At 40.0% G+C, this 24,211-nt stretch overlaps 1 protein-coding gene across 7 annotated transcripts; it reads right to left on the bottom strand.

Annotated features, from left to right (window-relative positions):
- Window positions 1-8,374: 8,374 nt before the first annotated feature.
- Window positions 8,375-22,470, bottom strand: SSRP1 (structure specific recognition protein 1). 7 transcript variants are annotated; one of them, XM_088146273.1, is made up of 18 exons: window positions 22,372-22,404; window positions 22,081-22,203; window positions 21,642-21,886; window positions 19,897-20,082; window positions 19,051-19,156; window positions 18,145-18,335; window positions 17,838-18,068; window positions 17,186-17,289; window positions 16,675-16,803; window positions 16,158-16,379; window positions 15,727-15,799; window positions 14,996-15,137; window positions 14,803-14,848; window positions 13,406-13,526; window positions 12,254-12,424; window positions 10,907-10,998; window positions 10,631-10,808; window positions 8,375-9,482 (listed from the first exon to the last, which is right to left on the bottom strand). In XM_088146273.1, exons 3-18 carry the CDS (start codon window positions 21,693-21,695, stop codon window positions 9,414-9,416), a joined length of 2,115 nt encoding a protein of 704 aa, XP_088002399.1. In that variant the 5' UTR covers window positions 21,696-21,886; window positions 22,081-22,203; window positions 22,372-22,404; the 3' UTR covers window positions 8,375-9,413. The 7 variants fall into 7 exon arrangements, with proteins under 7 accessions (XP_088002399.1, XP_088002402.1, XP_088002400.1 ...); XM_088146276.1 differs by having other exon boundaries at window positions 21,642-21,826; window positions 22,372-22,388; XM_088146274.1 differs by lacking the exons at window positions 22,081-22,203; window positions 22,372-22,404 and adding an exon at window positions 22,452-22,470.
- Between the last annotated feature and the right edge of the window lie 1,741 nt (window positions 22,471-24,211).

Below are 24,211 nucleotides of genomic sequence, written 5' to 3'. Positions count from 1 at the left end.
GTTTCTCAAATCTTGAATTATGCATATATTTTGACCAATACTAAATTCTGGAGGCTTCACATAGTATAATTATTCCCAGGCACAAAAAGGACCTTTTGTTAGCTAGAATGTTTTGGATTTGAAATATGATATGATAGAATACAATGAATTAGACATAACTTCTGTCACTATTATGTAGATTAAAAAATCATGGTATATTGTATTATATCTCGCAAATTGCATTTTGATCTTTTTTTCTGGTGCTCAATTACCACTACGGGCTAATCTAGACATTAAAGTTGATTAAAAATATATTATATGGAAGATTTGGATATATGTTTGGATTTTTACTTTAGATCAATTATTGGGTGATAATAATTTTTTAAAATCATTTTCTATGTCAGAAGAAAAATATAATTTGTCTGTTGTTGGTCACCCCCCATCCCCACCCCCCAGGTTGACATCTTAATTTGGACATTTTCAGTTTCAGAGACACCTAAATTATTAGAAGTGATCATTGAACCTTATGAAATAAAAAGTCTACCATTTATTTTTATAAATAACTTGTTATTGATAAATCAGTTTGATATCCAAGCTGTTTTTAACGTTAGAATCAAACATTTCAATAAATCTTAAACTAAGTCTTATTCAACAAAAAAGTTATACTTTGGACTTATTTGATTCCATTGCATTTGTATAGAAAAGGAATGAATAAATTGTCATGTTGTTGGAGATTCAGTGAGAATAACACTTCATTAAAGCATATGTTTTTTGTAATGCTCTAAACTTACTGTCTTCTGGGGAGATGACATATATTAATTTGATTTTGAGACAAAGTTTAATATTTTGGGACATCCATATTCTTTGGAACAATGTATTCTCTGTGTCCTTCTTATTGCTAAGAGACTTGTCCTACATTGGAAAGATACCCAGTATTTATGGCCCCAATTATTCAGTGAATTGAAGACCTCATATTAATTGCAATTTATGAATGAGTTGCTTGCAGAAATAGCTTATAGATGGACAACTACAATAAAATACGGATATCCTTTATTGAAACCACAGTGTAAAAGTGTTAACTATGTGTGAACAAATATGGAACAAATCTGTATAGCTTAGGGATAAGAAACATGGTGTGTATATCAGACACTGAAGAAGGAAGATACAACAAAAAATGTTCACGTTATCGAACCGTTACCTCAGTTCCACATACAAAGTTTTGCTTAAGAAGAACGCAGCCATAAATGAAGAAATGCCAAACAGGTAAGTTTCATAACAGCAGAGCTACCCAAAATCAAACAACTAACATAAGATGGATGTTGGAAAGGACAAGAGACTACACGAAGGAGGTTTGTCTTCATCGGCAACATCAAGGCCTTTGACTATGTAGAGCATGCCAGAATGTGGAACCTATTAAGACTAATGGCTGTACCAGAACACTTGATTATTCTACTGAGGAATCTTTTCAATTAACAAGATGCTACCATAAAAAGTGAATTTGAAAAAAACAGGGAAGGGAGTGAGAAAAGGATGCATTTAAAATGGCAAGGATGACAGTTGGAATAAAAAATGAAGGTGGAAATGGTACCACTAGATACATAGAGGATGCCACTTTATTAGTTGAAAAGAAAGATGTATCCCAAGATTCATTATGAAATTGAAAAACCTGAATTAATATTGTACATTACAACAACAACCTAATGTCAACCTGCATGCCTTGTGAATTCACACTTGATGGTGAAAAAGTGAAGGTAATTGATAGCTTTAAACATAAAGATACACAGAGAGTTGGAAAAGTAAAGAGTTTAATACTAGGGAGGAAGGCAATGGCAAACTTAGACACCATCATGAAGAATAAAGATATTCTTCACACTGTCAGCAATTAAAATAGTTAAAGCAATGGTCCTTTTAATAGTAATGCATAATTATAAAAGATGAACATTGAAGAAGAGTGAGAGAAAGGCTTTAAATGCCTTTGAATGATGGATTTGGAGACAGCTATTCTAAGAGTACCATGGATTGCTAGAAGAATCAATCTATCTGTTCTGGACCAAATAAAAGTTGACTGGCCCCCTGAGGAGGCAGTCAGCAAGTAGAAAGTCATATACTTTGGCACGGGGTGTGAGCAGATAATGAACTGGAAGAAAATTGTTGTTTGGCAAGATGAGGTAGAAAGGGAGGACAATGGGAAAGGATGGACAGAATAGCTTGTAAGAGTTACAAGTTATTACTGAAGATAGGTCAAGAGAATGAGCATTTGTCCATATATCAATGGGAGCTGAACCCAATTCAGCAACACCTAACTACGTAGGGAATATGTACCTCTCAATTCTAGTTAGTGGGCAAGTCTGTGAGAATACTTGAAAGCTTTCCATAAAGTCTTCAATATTACTTGGATTATGAACAAGATTAGAATTATCTAATCAATCCACAAGAATATTTAGAAAGTCCCATATTTTGATAAAGGCCTGAGTGAAATGGATATTTTGGTGCTTAATATCAATGGCAATGAATACAAACATGCCACCAAATTCCTGCTTTTTCCTCAGACTTTATATCTCACTTATGAATACAGCTTAGTATTCCTGCAAGATTCTGTGAATAAGATCTGAGATTAGCTAAAAAAAAAAAAGACTAATTGCCAGAAAAGCAGGAATGCTGTAATAGAAGGCCAGTTGTGGTATAATGATAAAGATATTGCTTAGGACCTGGGAGATCCTGGTTCATGTTTCCCCTCAGCCCTAGAAGTTCATAGTCTTGTTGCTACAGGAAAAATTGAAGAGAATGCCTCCAGCTCTGACAAATAACTAAAGTGGACTGAAAAATATCATGGGACAAAGTCAAACTGAGACATGAGTTTTTTAAAAACAACAACTAAGATAAGGGGCAGATGGTTAGAGTACAATACCCATAATCTCAAGTGATAGTTGACAGTTAATCATCTTTGGGGCATGTCATCCAAAACACCAGAGGGTCACTAGGTTTTTGGTCTATGATCTAGTTTATGTGTAACCTATTTTTTACAAGACTACCCATATATTCAAGTACTAAGACATTTTTTTTTCTTTCTCAATACTTCTCATTCTTGTGCTCTAAACTGTATGTAGTTTTATAGCTAAGCAAGCCTGAATGAGTTTAGGACCAATTGACACGGTACCTGTAAGAGTGAACTATTGCCTTGCTAGCTAGCATTTCTAAAATTCATTTAATTGTGCCTACCATTTTTAGCCTCTTATATACATTTGATGAACCAGTAACTTGCAGAAATTAATGCTTTAATAATGCAGTTTATCTTTAAGGTACCACGCCACCCAATTTTTTTTCCTAAATAAAAACAAAATCAGAAATCCTAGGAAGAACATGCAGAGCGAAGCAGAGTTCGCTAGTGATTTGATCAGTAGCAGATGCCATTTAGTATACCTCCACCTTCCCACAACACCCTTCTTTTCTAAATACTACAGTAGTTACTACAGTAGTTTCTCAACCTTGGCTCCCAGAATTCTGGGAGTTGAAGTCCACACATCTTCAAGTAGCCAAGGCTGAGAAACACTGGCCTATCTGGAAACGTTTAAAAAAGGCAGGCACCTTGTTCTCCTATGCAAAAGCTGGATGGGCTGTCTTCAGTAAGTCTTCAACAAAATTAGGCTAGCCTGACAAATGTAAGCTGAGCTAACTAACACCTTTCACAAAGGTGGTCACCTATCAAAACAGGAAAGATGAAGAAGTCGGTCCAGTAAAATAGCTGTCAAAACTAGACAATAGGATGTTAATAGCTCCCATTTGCCAAACTGAACAGACCAAAGAGGTGGATGAAGCAAATCCCAATTTATTTTTGGCTACTGACCTGTACATTTCCAATAAATGATTTATCTAAACTTGCTGCAAGAAACACCAATTTGGTGGTGGTGGGGATTCTATATTTGCTTTGCTTCCAGTTGCACCAGGAAGGATTTGCCACTGATTTCCACTAGAAACGAATATGTGTAGCTCAGGGTTGAACTATGGAGTCCTTGGGGTTCTCTGAGCTTGGTTGTTTTCTTGCAAACATTTCATTACCCGGCTAGGTAATATCTTCAGTGCTAGAATGGAGTGGGGTTTGCTCTCTGTTTATAGACTGTGGCATGCCCTGCCAGTGTTGGTGGGGGTGTGGGTTTTATTTTTTTTCCCTCTGATAGTTCCTTGATTAAAGTATTGTTTACTGCTTGTATGTCTGGTGATAATCTTGGTGTTAATCTCTGCTTATCTGGGTGATGATTGCTGGTGAGGAGATGTTCTGGTCTTTTGTTTTTCTTTCTATTGTCTTGAAGAGTGTATAGATGTTGTTTATCTCTATGTGCCTGTTGATGGCTGCCTTGTCTGAATACCAAGCTTCCAGGGATTCCCTTGCATTTTTGGATTTAGCTTGGTCTAAGATGCTGACAGTTTCCCAGTTGAAACTATGGTTAAGTCTGCTCACGTGATTTCCACTGCACCATTTTTAAGCCAGCTTTTGCAGCCCTGCAGCATTCAAGCCTCAGTCTTGCCCTCACCAAGTAGCAGAGGAAAGAACACACTCTGACAGCTTTCAGCAGAACAATTAGTGCTTATTAAATTATCCCATAGGAGAAAATGTGATCTGACTGGCAGGTGACTGGAAGAGAGTCTCAGAGGTTTCCCACAGCCTTTTAAATGGATGGCTGGAATCAGGTAATCCACTCTAATTGGATCAAGCCTCTTGCTCCTTTTTCAAATGTGTTGCTTAACAGAGGAAAAAAAGAAGCGTAAGCCACTTCGGGTGGTCTAACCATAATATAGTAGATCGAAAATCCATTGTCACCAAGCAGTTAAATTTACAAGAGGTAAAAAAAAAACTGCAGGAGAGTAGACATTAAAAGCTTTTCTGCAAAGACTGATCAAATCCTAAGAATGACAATCAAATACTGTATATCTCTTTTTGTATAATATTATACAAATATTGATCTCAACTGCTGAGAACAGGAAAGGCTAGACATGACCATGGTAAATGTGTAGGTTTAACTGTCATGGTTGGACAGGAATTTACAAAGAATAACTATAAGAAGTATGTATATGAGGATAACTAAAATGCTGCTTCCATTCCATAACTTCTCTGTGTATGTCCTCCTTTCCTTTCCCTCAAATGTATTTTTCCCCCAGTCAAAGCCAAATGAAGGAGAAAATTACTCAAGATAAAAGAAGCCATACAAAGAAGCCCCAGAGAAGTTCAAGGCTTAAAAAAAAAAAATCTCACAGACATACAAATGCACATTCCTACTTGCTTTATATGTGATTGGGGGTGTTTCAATCTTAAATGCATTAAACTGCCATCATCACATTTTAGTAAAAGACCAAACCACTTTACATCAAGATTCATGTTGGAAAATTAAAATATTTATATGAGAGTAATATTCCACTTATGCAGTAAGGTCATCTCCTGCATTTTAATAAGATGGATTGAATCCAGGCTTCCCTTAATTCATGGAAAAGAGCAAGATCCAGTAAAGCCTTCTGCTAGATAAAAAAAACAAATTGAGTCAATTTGCTCCGTGCCCACGTTCCGTGCCATTTCACAAAACTATTCTGGAGGGTGGGCTGCCCCTCCCCTTTTACAAAGTAGTTTTTCAAGGTACTCAAGGCTTGAATGAGAAAGAGGAATGGACAAATTGCCTCTTCTTTCTTCCTTCAGCATAAACTCCAAATCCAACACAACATCCTGAGAGAGAGAAGGGCAAGGCTGGAAAATAAGGGATAAGAGGTCACCTTGTATATGTTGAAATCAAGGACATTTGAGGTTTTCCTCCAAGAGCATCAGGGCTAGATCAGGAAAGCTGATGGCCAATAGGACAGGTGATACACCAACAGAGCGTTTTAAAAGCTGTGAAGTTTGGTGATAGAGACTTGGTAAACCACTGTCACTCCATCTCCCCATTAAGATCTTGCTGCTGCTGCTACACAGACAATTCAGGTTGGAAAAGTTGGGAGCCAAGTCACCATGGTACAAAGCAGATCGATCGATCTACCTACCTACCTACCTGCTTATTTATTTATTTACTTATTTAAATTTATTGGCCACCCAACTCCAGTGGACTCTTCTCTGTTGAAGACCTGATCCCAGGCAGCTGTTTATACATGTATTGGCTTAGCATTCGGTAGTAGCATAACCTCAGCCCTGTAGGAGAGTAAGTGTAGAGAGCCATGGAGATTGCCTTGAAGGAATATTCAGAAGCTATTACAGAAACAAAGGCAGAAGCATTCCTTGAGTTCTGGGGAAGGAGATAGCATTAGGAAGGGACTCAGGTTGGCTCCTCCCTCACCCAATGGGAGTCTAGGAGGGAGGGAAGGTAAAACACAAGCAGGGTTGAAGATTCTCTTCCTATAGCCTAACTCAATAACATATAGTTATAGCCTTCCTGTGGAGTTGGTTTCTTGATCTATCTACCCCGTAGGGCTGACAGTAAGCTATTTTTAAATGGGAGACAGCACTAATCATAGGGAATTATTAGAAAAGTCAAGCAGTTCTTCATGGGGAGGAAGGAAAAATCCAGGTAGAAAAATCCATTAGACCTATGTCAGAAAGATGAAAGGTAATGAAGCATAAAGCTTTTTTCCTTTCATAAATCAAAGCCCCCTACCCCTTTCAGCAGAAAGGTTAGGAGAACGCAAAAGCTTTGGTTCCTATGGCTTTAATTCCTCTTATCCTGCTCCCAAATAGTTTTTGTCCTTTTGGTATTAGAGGACAACCAACTCCAGGTCTGTCTAGACTCAGAGAACATCTGTTATGCTCTGTCTCCTGTGTTTGATCACTGGAGAGAGGAATCTAAACAATCCTATGATTTCTGAGGTATCAGGAAATTGTAATATCACACCCTCAGGTCTGACATGTTGTTTAAATGTCTTGTAATCCTATGACAATCATGTTTTTTAAATACTTTATCTGTAGAACAATTAAGAATCACAAGAAGCGTCACACACTTTATGCAGAAAATACTTTTACATATACATAAACACAGCTTTGATCATCATCACTGAAGGAAGATAGCCATGAACCAAAACTGAAACATATTTGACATTATTACTAAAAACTAAAACCTTAACAGCATCTAACTGCAGGGGCAAACTACCTCTTTCAGCCAGTGGGAACATTTGGAAGTTTTAAAGATGGGAGGCACTTTCACAAAATGGCTACCAAAGCCAGTCATAACATTCCTATCTTCCAGAAGCCAAACAGGTGAGTAAAGAGCATCCTCAGAAGTACTCTTGTGTTCCATCTTTTTTTCTGGGCAGGTGAGGATACTTATAAACAAAGCACGTGGATTACAGCTATGCTACAGAGCCAAGGTGGGGCCTAGAAACATTTTTGTAAATAATGAAGCTAGAGTCTGGCCCTTCACAGCACCTAGCTTCTCATTTATTCATTAAACCAAACCATGTAAAAAAAAAAGTCAGGTGGTACAAGGCTAGCAAGGACTAACAGAGGGGTCTTCCCAGGATTCTACATCATCTGTCTTTGTAGCATACTATAGATTATATAGTAAGTAGCCAATGTATGAATGCAGAAATGTATTTTTGCCAATTCAAGCATTCCCCAAAGAGGGACAATTCCAGATGACTTGTACAGCTCCTCCTGCCATCACCTCAAATGTATATACATCCTGTCCCACAGGGATTATAGAGAGGGGAGAGGAATACAAGAAGGAAAAATGTGATTTTGCCTAAGTAGATAGGATTCAATGCATGTTTGTTATTGATGACAACTCTTTCTGGTCATTTCATAAGGAAGTTAGTAAAATAAAATGGTCAGTGTTAATTGTGAATGTTATTTTATGACAATGAAAAAAGTGATAAGCAGTTGATTGGTACATGTAACCGTAGTAGTATGGAGAAATGAAATCTGGAAAACCAGCCATTCTAAAACAGCAAGAGCTCATAGCTTTCATTTGGAATGTCTAAACAGCCGAGTTGAAACATATCAATTATTCAAACCAATGCCTAATAAGTATGAGCCTGCTCTCTAATAATGTTGTAATGGCCTGTAGCATACACTTGGTTTTATCTTTTCAGATATTAGCCAAGAGAAAATCCTGTAACAATGCAGTATACAGATTGGTATGAAAGATTTCATTGCCACATTCTGCTTGTAGGTCTCTCCAATGATTTTTCTCTCATAACTAGGGGATAGAATGCTAATAAAGATGGTACTTGTTTCATGATGGAAGAATCCCTGATGTAGAGGCTAGTGAATTCCATGGGCTGAATCAGGAAATCCAACTGTTTTTATTTCTATTCATGAATCTCTAGCCAGATTTGAGCAATAACATCAAGTAAAGAGCCAATATCATTCAATCAGAGACCAGACCAAGTCCACCATTCATCCTTCCATAGGTGTGCATATTGATAAGTGCTTTCATATTGGTTGTTATGGACAGTTTATTCTAAGAGAGAAACAAAATTGTCCTTCACTTTATTCCCTTCTGGAGGAACACTGTCCTGTGCTAGAAGGGCAGAGCACAAGAGCGTCTCTCCCACCCCCGCCTTATGTAGTACTTGTAAGAGAAACCAGAAACTGTCCCAAGGGTTAATGCCAAAGATGCTCAAAGCCATTACTGCTGATGGGAGCCTCCTGCACTGCCAGGCCTCCACACTATTGACTGTTGCTTGCATTAGCCAAGTCCCAGCAGCACACAATGGCCCTTTAAATACAATTAGAGTTATTGCTAATGGAAGGCAGTAGAGTTAAGGCCCTTGGCCCGAGGCAGAGGAAGATACAGCTGCTGCCAACTGCCTCCAGGGAAATCACTGGCTCAGATCAAGAGAGGTGGGGGGTAGGGAAGGTCTTTCCCTGCACTTGCTGCTGCAGAAATCTTGGCTACTTTTTCTTTCTCCTCCTTGCAATTCTCCAGGTTGAAAGATCCTTGCTCATCTGTCCAACTGTTGCTTTGGATTACATTAGAACAAATCCCATCCATATTCACTTTATTTTTATTAATTCAGTTAGCCATGATAAAACAGAAATGCAAAGAGAACCTTTAAAAAACAGAAAGGGGAAAAAAATGAGATACCAACTGAACCTGACTACGGAGACTGCATAGTGTCCCAGCTTCCAGCTGTATGCCATTCAGCTTGCCATCTGAAAGGATACAGTGCACCTACAACAACATGGAGGCAGAAAAAAAGGGATGGCTGGCTTTCTCAACTGTCTTTTAGGCGGCATCCTTTCGCTCCAAAGGCAGCAACTGGCTGTGACTAATTACTGCGGTATCGCAAGGGGGACAAGCTGGGGAGGCCAGTGAAACAAGATAGGTATCCCTATGCCGTGCCAGGTCTCCAGCCTATTTGCCTGGATAGAAATGTCCAGTCAGTCTCCCCTCAGCAGTACAGCTACCATGCCGCCTGCATGAGGGATAGGGGAACCAGTGTGATGGCTTAGGTGTTCCTGGCTAATCAGAGCCAGATGCAGACTCTGCTGAACTAGGTGGTGTGCTCGCAATCTCCTCCTCATCCGAGTCCTGGAAGAGAAAGCGACACAAGCAAGGTTAAGAATATGGAAGACATGCAGCAGTAGGTACATGCTTTACAGGTTCTAAATTAAAAGAATCATCTCTGAAAAGGAAATCTAGCATTTCCTGACTCTATGTTTATTTTATGCCCTTGCATTGAGGTTGCAGATGGAGACAACTGGGAAGGTGAGGTTTGGACAGTCACCTCATCCAGTTTGGTGGTGTGCAGGTAGGTGAAGGAGTAACGATGTATTCCACACATACCATCAGCCCCAGGGAGTCCAAGAAGAGGGCCATACCACAGACCAAACTGTAAGAGAAGATGTATTGTCGAAGGCTTTCACGGCCGGCACACGGCTGGTCCAGCCACTATACCAGGCTATACAGGGAAGCCATTGAGATTCACAAACACCAGCACAGTTTCAATTAAAAAGAGGAGAGTCTAAAAATCAACAAAACCTGGCTACCAATCCTGAAAAATACAGCCTGCAAAAGGTCAACGAACTCAGCTCAGCCACCAGGACACGTGAACAGTTCACACAATGAACTTGCTAATCACCCCCAGCAGCCCCTTATTAGCAATTCAATAGAAGAAAAAACCCTGCCTAATCCCCAGGAAGATACACACACATGCTGACACCAAAACAAGCAGCCACTCAGTAACCCAACCCCCACACACACACCCAATCCCCCTCCCCCCCCCCATCTCTATAAATACCCACAAAAAGGGTCACATCACCCTGGGCACAGAGAGAACTGCTCCTGTCTGTGCTCCTGCCCTCTGAAGATGCCGGTCACAGGTGCTGGCGAAACGTTAGGAAACAAAACTTCCAGAACACGGCCACACAGCCCGGAAGTCCCACACCAGCCATGTAAGAGAATAGCTTTAAACAGTAAAATGATCTGAAGTCCGTAGATCCCAAGTACCATAGGCAAATATTCAACTGCTAAATGCAGATCTAATGCATTCTCAGATCAACAAAAACAGAAGCAATCAAGATTAATTCTGAGCATGACAATCTACAACTTTTAGAAGGCGGATTATATACCAACAGCTTCTCTGCAGCAAGCCCAAGCGTTAAAAAAATCCTGTATAAAACTGGATAATGCATTTTTCCATTCTTTTTTTGAGTTTACAGCCATCATCAAGCACCCACCTCCTTCTTGTCCTCGCCTGAGGAACTTTCATCACTGGACACAAACTCCTTGCTCTTGAAGCTCTCGCCTAACTGTTTAGGAGGATTCTTGCAAACAGAAGATTTTACAGGTGCCGCTGCCTTCTTCTCTGTTCTGCCCTTCCCTGGTTTATCTGGCTTTTTCTTTTTGGCTTTCTCTCTGTACACATGAGAACACAGACAGATTCTTGCAATCGCAGAGTCCCTTTGGTTTAGGAGGGATGGGGTTGGGAAAAAGGTGCTTGTGTCACTGCTCACCTCTTGGAGCTGTCCAGCTTGCCCCCCTCACTGTAGTCCTTCATGGCCTTCTCATAATCCCTCTTGGCTTCTTCAGCTTTGCGCTCCCATTCCTACAAGCCAAACAGCCAGTTCTACGCACCTCGTGTTCAAGCTGCATAATCCCTCCTCCCCATACACATATACATCAACATTAATGCATATACCATTCCTACTAACTCCTCGTGTTCAAGCTGCATAATCCCTCCTCCCCATACACATATACATCAACATTAATGCATATACCATTCGTACTAACTCCAGAGTATACCCTATCTAAATGCCATGGAAACTGAAATCTAAAACTCAAAAGTTGCATTTCAAAACCCCAACTTCCTTAAATCAATACAGTAGTGTTTTCCCCTTAGGTTCATTTGTGAAGGTTTTGAAGTAGGTCAGTTTTAGACTCAAAAGTCCATGTGAGATTTAGTATGCCTCTGGGAACATCTATCAGGATAGGATTACTGTGCCCTAGAAAGTCAGGACATGCAAAACGTTTGAAGGGCAAAAGATTCCAATCTTGGAACAGACTATATTCTGACCTTGCCAGAAATGGGCTACTATGAATTAGACACTCAAACGTGTCTGGAGAAGTAGGAAAAGCACCTTATGAAGCATTCTGATCTTGAAATGGTTTGCTTAACTCTACTGAATGGCTCCTGGTGCCCTACGGAGCAGTGCAAGAGTAGCAGCCCTGCTAATCCAGCACAGAATCTCATCAGGTCCAGGAAGCTATTTCCCAACATTCCCACTACCAATACCAGTGTAGATCATTGCTTGTTTATTTATTTGTTTGATTTAGATCCTGCCTTATGGTCAGGAGTTCAAGGAAGCAGACATAGTGCTTCACCCTCCGATTTCTCCCCAGATCAACTCTGAAGTATACTTTGGGTTGAGAAAGTGCAACTGGCCCAAAGTCATCCAGTGAGCTTCTGTGGCAGAAAGTAGACCAGAACTGGGTCTCCCCACCCTAGCCTAACAGCTTAAGCACATAAATTCCTCAGATTTTTAGAGAAAAGTCTTTCTGGGTGCTGATGTGGACTGAATCTAGTGCTCTGTGCATGCAAGGCGTATTCTCTCCCACTATGTTTAAGGCTCCCAACAACCGTACAATTTCAGAAAAGTCTATCATGCCTCATATCTCCCTAGACTTTGGTTCTATTTTTAAAAACTGAAAAATGCAATTTAAGTAATTATGCATCTTTGTAATTAAGTGGTACACAATTTGGGATTTATTACTAATACAACACATTTCCAGAAAAAAACACAAAACCTTCATTCTCATCCCCATGAAATGGGATTCCAGTCAGCACCCATCTCTTTACCCACCTCTTTCTTCTCTTTTGACATTCCTTTCCACAGTTCTCCAGCTTTTTTTGACACATCAGTGACACTCATGCCAGGACTGTCTGATCTGATCTTGTCACGGTTAGCATTGAGCCAGAGCATATAGGCCGATAATGGCCTCTTTGGGGCATTGGGGTCTTTCCCTTTCTTACCCTGGGAGGGGGGATGACAGAAGAAAATCAAGAGAAAAGCATAACCACATCGTAAAGACAAGCCTCCTTCCCAGTCTCTCCTACAAATAACTTAAAAGATGCATCCCTTCTGACCTAATATTTTATGCCTCTACTTTCAAATAAATGGGATAGCCAACTTGTTTCCAATTCCAAAGACTACCATTCCAGCAGCCCTCTGCTATGTGAGTTGATTCATGGGCAAGAGTCTTCTTTAGCCCTCTCCACCATCTGAATGGAAACAGTCTTCCCTACAACCATGGGAGGGCAAACATTTTGAGACACTGGGCATCCTGGGAATTTTCACGGGTGCTCCCAGGAGAGGCTCCATTGACAAAATGATTGCCAGTGAAAATGGCCAATCACAAAACGCTAATTTACTAGAAATACCATTTATAAGGAGGAGCCCCAAGATATTTTTTGCAGCTTAATTCATGCTCTAGTAGATCCTGCATTGAGTAGGCAGTTGCAATAGATGACCTTGATGGTCACTTCTGACTCTATAATCCTGAAGTCTTTTTTGGTACACAGAAGCCACTTTTGTATGCCTTTCAAGACTCTCAGCTATGATATTAAAGCCTCAAGAGAGTCTGTTTCAAAGGTTAATCCCCTCATAAAAAAAGAAAGGAGTATACTAAATTCATTTTTTTCCTTTAATTCAGATGCAATTTGAGGAACTGATTTTGATTTTGGAGCTTTTCTCTTCATCTAGTTAGTGTTGCTAATAGCGTCCATTCTCTGGAGACACAGAGGGAAGTTACACAATTAAGTCATATGTGAAGGTTCTCCAACCACCAAAACTCCAAACTGAGAGAGAGATCAGTTACTCTGAACAAGACTCAGTCTCTACTGATCTCTGAGCAACAGAAGAGAGCCCTCAGTAGGATACAAGGCTGGTTCTAATTATACTGAATCCAATCATTATCTTGCTTGACAGACATACACAGATGAGTTCAGTTTTCACCTCAGACTGTTTCTTGCGGGGCTTCCGTTCTTTAACAATTTTGGCTTTTTTGGCAGGTTTCTTCTTCTCATCACTATCCCCTTCATTACTAGAAGAACTAGCAGAGGCATTGGTATCAAACCTGTCTCAAGAAAAAGTCAGGAGGGGTGGGTCAAAAATGATTAGTAAATAAGTGTGCATGTACACAGGTACATCCATTCCCAAGTTTTAATAACTTCCTTATCCTAATAAAATCTCAGATCTAATCTACAATTCCTGACATTTTACATCACAAGATCATTATGTCAAGAACAAATCCTATAAAGAATTCTGCACAATCAATCTAGAAGAAATCAGGTAGTAGAAGTTTTAAGTTCACATTACTACAAATTATTTGTTAGACATAGGAGTGTAACAAAGGTATTAAATCATTACATGAAAGAATCAAGAGGAAAAATGACTTTGAGACTCACTCTTCTATTTGAGCAAGTATTTATTTTTCTTTTCAGAAATCCATCAAACAAACCTCCCAAATAAGTAAACAAAACCACTCCTGAACATTCCCTTCTAGGCAGATTGGCTTTACTGGCATCAATGCTTGCCTCCAAGCTATTCTCCAGCAGCTGCAAGGAAAGCATCCATAGATTTCTAATGCTCATGATTTTCCTGAAGATATAACCTTTACTATACTATATGACTGTTGTGAGATCAATATATCTTCCAGATGAAATTATCTCAATATGGCAGCATCACTGTACGGTTAATTGTCCTCCAATTATACAGTCAGTTGCCTTAAAATTGCAGTTCTGAAAGTTGGCTAAGGGATGTACTAAATAAATTCCAATTCCAGTCTTACCTTATTTCTACAATGCCTAGGAAATATGGTATTCCTACAGTCAAGCTCAACTGTTCTCCCTTCCCTTTCACTATTATTACTGTAGTCATTCTTAGCACAGATATTTAATATGTCTCTCTTGGAAGTATTTTAATCTTGAGATTTTCCTGTTTCTGCATTCTTAGGTTAGCTCAATCATTTTCTAAGACATGAATATGCAGTTCAGTGTCTTCCAAATACTTTGGACAACAATTTCCCAAAGCCCCAGTCTTCAGGATTAACATTCTGAGGTTATGGGGATAATAGTCTGGAGCGCACCAGGTTGCATATTTTGGTTCTAAGCTGAACATAGTGACCAGTGTTCACTGCAAACTAAAGCAGCACCAGTACTTCTAAAAATATTTATTGTTTGTAAGATTTGTAGCCTGCCTGTGGTTCAGGAACTGAAGATGAAGTATGAATCTAATGTCACTAGATAATACTTTTATTACTTAAACAACACTAAAGTGTACCACAACTTCATTCATACACCACAGACATTAAACAAGAGAATCCCTGACCATCTAATTTTTTTTAAACTTACTCTTCTGCCACATCTTCCTCCTCCTCTACAGGATTGAATGATTCATCTGGAAAAAAAAGGAAGTCCTTATTCCTAATCCAAAGAAATTAACAGGAAATGTGTGTGCCTATGTAGAAGAAGAGATGGAAAGATCCTAGCTGCAAGTGAAAGCAATCTGGAGAAACCAGGCCAGCCACTGAAAGAAAGAACTCACCTGTCTCCTCCCCAGAGTCCTCACTGCTGTCATTTGCATGCTCCTCACGAATCTTGCCCTCTTCCTTCATCCGCTCCAAGTAGGCATCATGGGAGTCTTCATCAGAACCATCATATTCATCATAGGTCACATTCTTCATGCCCTAGTAACACACACATTGGGCTCCATGGATGCTAGCACAAGGGTTCCACTTGCCACAAGCAGACAAAAACTCTTCAATTGTTTTTACACCTAAAGCATGCAGAGATTCTACACCTGCAACTCCCACCATGCTCCTAGGCACACAAACTGCAGAGAGAAGGTTTCTGGTACACAAATCCCACAGATGCCTCAACAACCGATTACATGCTGCTTCCCAGAGTCTGCTAAAACACCCTTTCCCTCCCCAGGGGAAGGGAGGAATCATGCTAGTGACTTAACAGTGGATTAGGTAGAAGCCACTCCTGGAGCAAAGCAGGCTACTGCCCCATCCCTGTGGTTCATGCAAGGTTATACTATGGTGATTAGAAATGTTCACCACAGCCATGCAGAGGAGACCTGAACCAAGAGGAGGAAGAGGAGGGGATAATCGCACAGACCTTTTTCTTCTACAAGGAGAGAACAGAAATTGAGAAGGAAGAAAGCTCTGGAGAGAAAGAGAAACCCCCAGCCCACCCCAAGCAGATCAGGAACAGGACTAGACAGCAATTGCCTTTCCTTGTTCTCTCTTGCCCACCCCCTGAAACAGCTACCTCCTTGAGTCCTCGATTCTTGATGTTCAATTTCTTGGCGTTCACAAAGTCAAAGAGTTTGCCATATTCTTCTCTGCAGGGAAGAGAAATCATAGGAAGTATAATCTAGCATAGGACCGATATTCACCTGCCTATGACAAAAGCAGACCAAGCAGGAGCAATACAATTTTTTGTTGGTATTGTAGAGAATGGGGGGGGGGGAAGCGATGGGCAGGTGGAGGAAAAGGATCAAGGCAAGATGAGGATCAAATGAAAAAACATTTGAAATCATGGGTCACAGTAGCAGACAAGCAATACAAACAGCAGTTTTTGTTCTTTATCATAAGGGTTTTGCCAGCATCCTCTGAAATGTGAGACAGCCTACACATCACAAAGCAGCAACTGAGATGGATGGTATCCCTCAACAGCTCTGCTGGGTTACATCCACTTACCTCTCTATGCTGCTGAAAGTGTATTGTGTCCCCTGCTTAGTTTCTATCTCAAAGTCAAAGGAGCGTGTCGTCGTAGTCCCACGAGCAAAGTTGACAAAAGCAATCTCATCAAACCGGATGTGAACAGGTGGCTTGTGCACATAGATGAAGCCACGTTCCAAAGGGTACAAGAGCCCTGAACTGGCCTTGTAGGAACAAGTGATGCACTGGGCTCCGGAATGTCTAACAAAGGAAAAGGAACATCAATATAAATTTTGTTGAGCCAGATAAAGGCAGCTATTAGAAAACACAGGGACACCTTATCAAACCAGGGAGCCTAACTATCCTATGTTATTTTACCACCAGCTGGCTTAACCTGTTAGTAACCAAGAGGAAAAGGTACTTACTACAGATAGGTTCAATGTGTTATTCATTGTACCTATCACCCAAGTCTTTATGCCTCTTTTTTCACTCTCCTACCAAACACTGAAAGCTGATTATTCACAGTTCATCTGTTCCTACAATCAACATTCCTTACCCCTGAAAGTTGCCTGGGACAGTGATCTTGCGGTTCACAAGGGCTTTCATGACACGACTGACCATCTCATATAGAGAGCCAGACATATTTTTGGTGAGCCGTCCCTCAAAGCGCTTCTCAACTTCATCCCTTTAAGTAGAGAGAATACAAATCAAGACAGAGCCAGACTCCCCATGCAATACTAGGACACTAAGAAAACAGGCGAGCCTGGGAGTTAAGAGTAATAACAGAGAACAGATGGAGACAAGCCCAGTTCTAAAACAGCCAATTGCACTGCTACCACATAAATGACTTTATTCCACATAAATAATCAATTTTCACAATTATCTCTCACACACATGTACATCCCCACATGAACAAATGCAAGACCAAATACAAAGGCTTTCAGGTTATTTGACTATCATATAAAACAATGTGTGAATCTAGCCATTGTGACTTATTTAACAACCCAAGGCCTAAGCAACCATGGCTTCCTGAGATGTATGAATCTTGATTATAGAAGGGCACTTACTCATTCATGTTGAGGGTCAAGGAGATATCTTCATCCTTTGAGAACAGTAGAATAAGGAAATGATAGCGAGTTTGGCCTTGCTTTATAGGAGGATCTAAGCTGATCTGGAACGAAGCAGAGACAGCAGTAACTATATATATATGAATCTCAGTCCAGAAGAGCCATTCCAGAAGTCCATTAAACATGCAGCAAGGAGAGTTTCCTAAGGAGACTGGTCTTATCTCTCAGCATGATAGAATGAGAACACTGAAACTGAGGAAATAGCTGCCCAGCATCTCTCTCCACTCCTACTATAGTCCAAAAACACAAAAGAGATGTGAGTCCAGCCAGCCAAACATTATATGGAAAACATATAGTTCAATAAAGTTCCTATTATTTCTATAATAACCAAGAAGATGGACATCTGGAATAATTAGAAACTATTAAAACTAGGAGAAAGAGACCATTTCTGGATTCTTCCTTCCACCAGAAAGGGATATCAAGGATGAATAATTTTACTTTTTGGATTTTAAATTAGTTATACAGAATTTAAGCAGTTAGTCTCTCTCATAAAAGACTAAAGAAGGTTTCTGAACGAAACCTATTTTGAGAAGCAACCACAGCGATTACATCTCACAACAAATATGTTGATTATGATTCCAAAATTCCTCACCACAAAAAACATCTGGCGCTGGTCTTTATGGGGAAGTAAGAAAAGTCTCAGAACAGTAGTATATGGGATTTTGTAATCAAATGTTTTGCCATGGAGGTGCAGGAAGGTAGGATAGATACGGATATCATAGCGTCCACGAGGAGTCAAGCACTGCAGTTCTCGGAAGATGCAGATAGCATCTCCAGTAGCCTGGATGACATCCGCTTTTGATAACACGTTCTGGGCAAATGCCTGCAACAGCAATGAGAGTTTTATGAACAAGCGTTTTCTCTTCCACTCTGTCACCTCAACTTCAGGTTCAACTTACCTCCACGGGATCCACGCCATCCTCCTGAGTGGGTGGTACATAGAAGCGGACCTCCATGAGTGACACCTCAGCATCATCATTCTGATGGAACTCCAGGGTCACCTCATTCTTGCCAGTTGTGCACTGGGACACATTACTGAGCGGGATTTCAAAAACAGGTTGCTCCCCAATGTCAAAAGATAGAAGTTGCCCTTGCAAAAAAAAAAAAAAAAAAGGATTTTTTCCCACCAAAATACATTACCCTATATCTCACATCCTGCTAAGCTATAATGTACTTAGCACACTGGCTTTGGTTTCGCATGATGGTGCAAACCACTTGGTGATTTGCAAACTAAGGTTTATATAGAAGGGGTGGGCAACCTTTTGACTGTTGGGAGCCACATTTAACATAGAAGAGCAGGGCCACATCAAGCAGGAAAATGATATAAAATGGATAGGACGCTATCAGGGCTGGAATTTTCAGGGTTCTTCTGCAGTTTTGTTGGAGTGGGAGGATTGGGGTGGGTAATTTTGTTTTTTAAATTATATAAGCCTATTTTACAGTACAAGCTACCTCAAAAACAACATCTCCAGTATTTAGCATCAAGGATCATAAGTTTTGGGGAGCTGCAAAAAGAGGTTGAGAATCATATGTAGTCCTGGTGCTATAGGTTTTCAATTTCTGGGTTATGATTTAGCATAATATGCAAACTCGGTCAACTGTTGTTTGTTTAATAAGCCATGATTACAACAAACATTGCTTAGCCCCATATGTAAACTCAGCAACTACCTCATAGTCAACAGTCAATCCCTCCCCAAAATAACTAAAAAAACCTCCATCTCTTTCTATTAGTTATGTCTCGTTGAGTTCTGTTTCCAATTATCAATTTCCATGGAGTGGGATATCATCTATAGTGTAAAACTCACCTCCAAATTTGACTGTCCCCCAGTTCCAACCTTTCACACATAGATCTTTCTCAGCAAGCTCTAAATGAAAGTGGGTTTTGAAGAAATCTGAAAGTTTGTCAAACTCCTAAGGATGAAAACAGCCAATTTATACACCAGCAAGCTAAAGACACGTACAGCAGTAATTTGAAGCAAGTCCCTTTTTGTACACTAGAGAAATTTAGATTATACTTCAGATATGAAATCATACTACAGTACAGGCCCTAAAAATATAATATTAAAAAAATTATGTGGGAGTTGAGCCATTAAAAAAAAGAATTAAAAGATCTGTGTATTTTACCAGCATCACTTTCTACAACAAATGCAAACATATCTAAAAAGACTCCAAAACTATACTTGCTTTGATTTAAACTGGGCTACTGGTGATTTGCATAGATATATCTGTGAAATTTTCCTGGCTTGGTAGAGAAGTGGTTTGCCATTCTTTTTTTCAGGATTTTTAAAAAACCTCATTGAATCAACAGGTCTAGAATTTATCTCCCATCCAAGTACAAAGTAGGGCCAACTCTGTTTAGCTAATCAAGGTCAGCTAGGTGCTGTCACTGGCTGATGCAAGTATCTCTAGTTACAGCTAAATAGGAAACAAGCATTGCTGCTACAAGTGCCATTCGTGTTACAAAGAGCAGCATAAGATCCAAGGTTGAAAGGCACACTGGCATAATCAGATTAGATATCCAAATGCAAACTCTCTTGCTATAGTGAACACTCCAGTAGCAGATTTTAAAATAACTGCCTATCCAAATAAAGCTCTGCATTCTTCTCTCATGCATCATGTTCAAAAACAAACCTGTATCAAAAAGGCCTTACCGTCTCTCTGAACCCATCATACTTGTAGACATGGCCACTCTTAGTAAGCAGTTTGAGGCCGTGGCCCAATGCTACTCGCCTCCAGACACCCTCTGCCAATTCTGAGGCCTGAATGTTGTCAACTTTCCCAGTTTTGCTGTTTTTGAAAATCACACCTTGACGGCTTAGCCGCAGACGGCCATCATTCTAGCCCAGAACAAACAGAAAATGTTAGTAAGAAAACAATAGTGAATAGCAGATGAAAGCAGAGGATGGTACCTAACCTTTTTAGGCAAGGGAACACCAAAATGCTTCAAACTCCTGCTTCCAAAAGGAGGAAGAAACTATTTCCTCCCCTAAATTAAACAAAAATAAAAAAAACTTATGTCCTAAGTATCTTCATTCTTTCAAGATCCTTTAAGATCCTCTTTAAAATTTAGAATCACTGGCAGTAAACATACATCCATATAGGTAAGCAGTTGCAGAAATCTGCACACATAATGTGAAAACCTAGTTCTCTGGAGAGGTTCATAATGCTGGAAAAGGTGGAAAGAGAGGGAAGAAGACAACCAGCAGCAAGGTGGATGGACTCAGTTACAATGGCAATGAGTGCACCATTGAAGGAGCACCTGAAGGAGGTTGAGGACAGATTGACCCAATAACACATAATCTATCAATCAATCAAGTTGCAGAAATTCCTTCTAACATTGTGCCCAAACAATTGAAATGTGGCAGACAACATTTCATATATATGCTTTATCCCACCTAGACCGGACATGCAGAATTTAGTACCATTGAAGCCTTGGCTATAGACTAGGCTAAGCAGTGGCTTTCTCATCAATTAGAATACGTAGATGCTTTTGCAGAACAAAATAAATGTTCTTGCAAACCTAATGAGTGGACCATTGTTCTGATTCAATTTAAATTAATGCCTCATTACTCAATCAAAAAAGGAACCTAGAAAGAAAACATGGCAATTTGTTCTTGTTTGATATTCCAGGTGCTCTCACTATATCTATATTGCCATTTGAAGATTATTTTTCTCAAGATACTACAGACAATAGTATGCTTATTCAATTAGCATTATCTCCCATGCATCATACACTTTAAACTTGTAACTTTAAAGCCATGTAGTTAGCCTTTGTTTTGTATACAAGGAGAAAGCATACAGCTTTTGAACAAACAATTCAGGATTATGGAGAACAGTATATTATCCATGACAAGTGCCACAAATGTATTAGGACTGAAAACCAGCATTAACGTATGCAGGAAGAGAGAGCTATTACTAGAAATCAAGCTAACAGCAAAACAGCAGCACTGGGACATACAATACTACAACACAAATCACTCAGTAATTTTTAGACGTTTGGACTATTCATTTTTAAATTAAGCTAAGCTAAACTAAACTGGTTCCCTATGCATTTTTACAGTGACAATATCCTGAGTGATATACCATTATTTTGCCCAGTTAGGCCCAAAGTGGCACTAACAACATTAAATAATTAAAAAGGCCTTACAAGAAATATGATTATCATCAGCAATTTCAAGATACATTTCAGTGATTAAGGTACAGTAGCATCATGGAAATTCTACAATCCCTAAATCAGAATTCTTGAGAGGCAAGGTCTGTTCCATTACAGAAACATGTTATCTACAAACCTTATCTTCATACAATCATATAAATGTTTCTCATTTAACACAGTTTACAAGTCCTCCCTCCGAATTACCAAGATCCATCTATTCAGAAATGTTACTACATCACCTACCATAGATCCCTTCACCTCTTGGTATATTTCATTGAACTCCAATGTATCTGCCATGCTGACAGCTCCCTGCCCACAATGGCAGGGGCTGGTGTCAGATCACTAAAGTGTACTGTTTAGGATAAGGTGTTGTGCAAGGAATCACTCAGGACGTCAAGCAGAAGTCTTAGTGACTGGCATGTTCTACCCTAAGAGAAGCAAAGGAAGCCCTGAGAAACCAAGAACACTGGATCTCTTCTTTAAGAAATCTGGAAAGGAAACAGATACATAAAAGCATTTACTTCCAAGACAAAAACAACCAGTTTCCCTTTACTGTTGCAAACCAAGCACTCTCTTCATGCCAAACCAGCTCTAATAACAGTATCCCAGTGGCAGTTTTAAAAAAGTCAACATGGAACTTTATTAAGTTGCCCGAACACCATGGAGCCCACAAGGAATTTACCTGCCTTCCGGGGCAATTCTTTACTGCCCTTGCCAGTTCAGAAGTGCGTCAGGAAGATTTATTTAGACCACTTTTGCCCCACCTGGGAATGGCAGTCCCCCAACACACTGGATGGACGCCAGGCTAGGAGAGATTGATGTCAGAGATCGCAGCTCTAGAGAGCCGGCGAGCGCAGAGGTGCAGACATAAGGCCCGCTTCCACCACAACGCCGGCAATGCGTCGCCCAGCAGTTTCATGCCCAGCCGTGTCGCAGCCGCCACGACTCCCGGCCCAAGCCCCGCATCACTCACCCCTCTCTCGCCAGACACAGTTTCCCGCCTGCGCAACACGAGTCCCAAGCAGCCCCCTTCTGCTGCCACCGGAAACCAACCTCACTTCCGCCTTCCGAAGTTACAGACCGACTGTCGATCCTGCGAGGCTCCGAGCTGGTGTTTCTTCCGGCATGCTAAACTTCCGATCAAAAGGGATGGCGGCTCTGCTCCACTTTTCTCTATGAATGCAGAGTAATTCCACTCTAGCCCTTCGCGTCTCTATGGCCGAGGTCTTGGCGCGCCTTCGGGTTTTGATTAAAAGCGCCCAAAAGTGGGGTGGGATTTCTGGGGTGGGGGGGGGATGTTAACCTTTGCTTTCTTACAGTCGGAAGCCGTGGTGGTGAGAGGTGTCAGTATTTTCTGTAGGCACCTAGAAAAGAGTAGCCTTGCCTTTCTCCTCTAATTTTATGGCAAGGACTAAAGCCTCCCGTGTTAGGCAAAGCTATTCTTATTGAAAGCATTTTCCCGCCTTCTCTGGCGGGATGGTTGGATAGGTGACGATTTGCCTGAAGGCTGTGGGGTACCGAAACAGAATTTTGTTTAAACAAAGTTAACAGGCAAATATAGTAATGCTGTAAAAATGAATACAAAAGCCATCCAGCCGTTCCCTTTCAGGGCAAGCAACATTACACAGCGTAGAAAGGAAGTAAGAAATAGCTGAAGAAATTAAAGGCATAAGAAAATAAAATAGAGGTAGACTAGTCTGCATTAACACTTTTTGCTATATCTCCTTTCATTACAAATCATTGTGCTGCCATCACACCCATACACCACTTCTCGCTATAATGCTCGTTTTGTCTTTCAACATCTTGCTTCTCATTTTCAGGATTTTATCGACTCCATCCAACCACAAGTTTCTTGTCAGTCTTCCCCTTCCTCTGGCCCCTTTCACCTTTCCTTTGTATACTTTGCAGTCAGCCCTTATTCATTCTCTCTATAAGGTCAAACGACTTCAAACTACTTCTTTCATACTGGTCGCTCACTTTTGCATCCAATTCACATTCATTCGTCACCTATTCATTCATTCTTGACCCCCTCTTCATAAGTACCCCATTCCACTGCATTCAATTTTTCTTTTTTTCCTGACCTACCCAACTCTCACTTCCATAAACAAAGTGGGCAGAGACACAGCCATTTTTACTTCTTTAAGAAACATTCATTTTTCTTCATAACAGACCACATACAATCCACTATTTTTTACCAAGATCTTTTTTAAGATTTTCCATTTTTAGAAAACGTTCAACCAAGGTACTCAAATTCAAGCATTTGTTCAAGTCTTTTTGCCATGTATGTAAAACTTGCAATCATTCACTGTTTTCCTTGTTAAGTACTATTCTCGTAATTGATGTGTTAATTTTCAGTTTCATACTCCTTGTTGCATCACACAGTCTATTTAATGTTTGTTACTTTACTTCCATCATTCAGTTTCAGCCAGCAACAGAAAATTGTCTGCATACAAAAGTACATGACATGTATAATTTATATTTCCAACCAATACTCTTTTAACATCATCACAGTATATATTTATCCATCAGCACATTAAACAAGCTAGGAGACATCACGCATTCTTGTTATATTCCCCCTTCAGTGTTGAACCATTCACTTAAGTATTCCATTTATTTTCAAGCATTATATACTTCCAACATATGCTGCTCTTACCACATCTAGCTAACCTTCAATTCCATTTTTTGGCAAAACATTATAATTCAAACCTCTAATTATTATCATATGTTTTCTCTAAAGCAACAATCATCCAACAAAATGTCATTCTTAGATTCCTACATTTCTCAATGACCCACTGAAAAGTAAAAGCAGTCAC

Source organism: Python bivittatus, unplaced genomic scaffold (genome assembly GCF_059951505.1).
Source record: "Python bivittatus isolate LINGU-HERP-01145 unplaced genomic scaffold, Pbiv_v1 ctg000480_np1212, whole genome shotgun sequence".
NCBI lineage: Eukaryota > Metazoa > Chordata > Lepidosauria > Squamata > Pythonidae > Python > Python bivittatus.
Note: the sequence above shows the minus strand (reverse complement) of the source record. Positions and strands in the feature narration are given on the sequence as shown.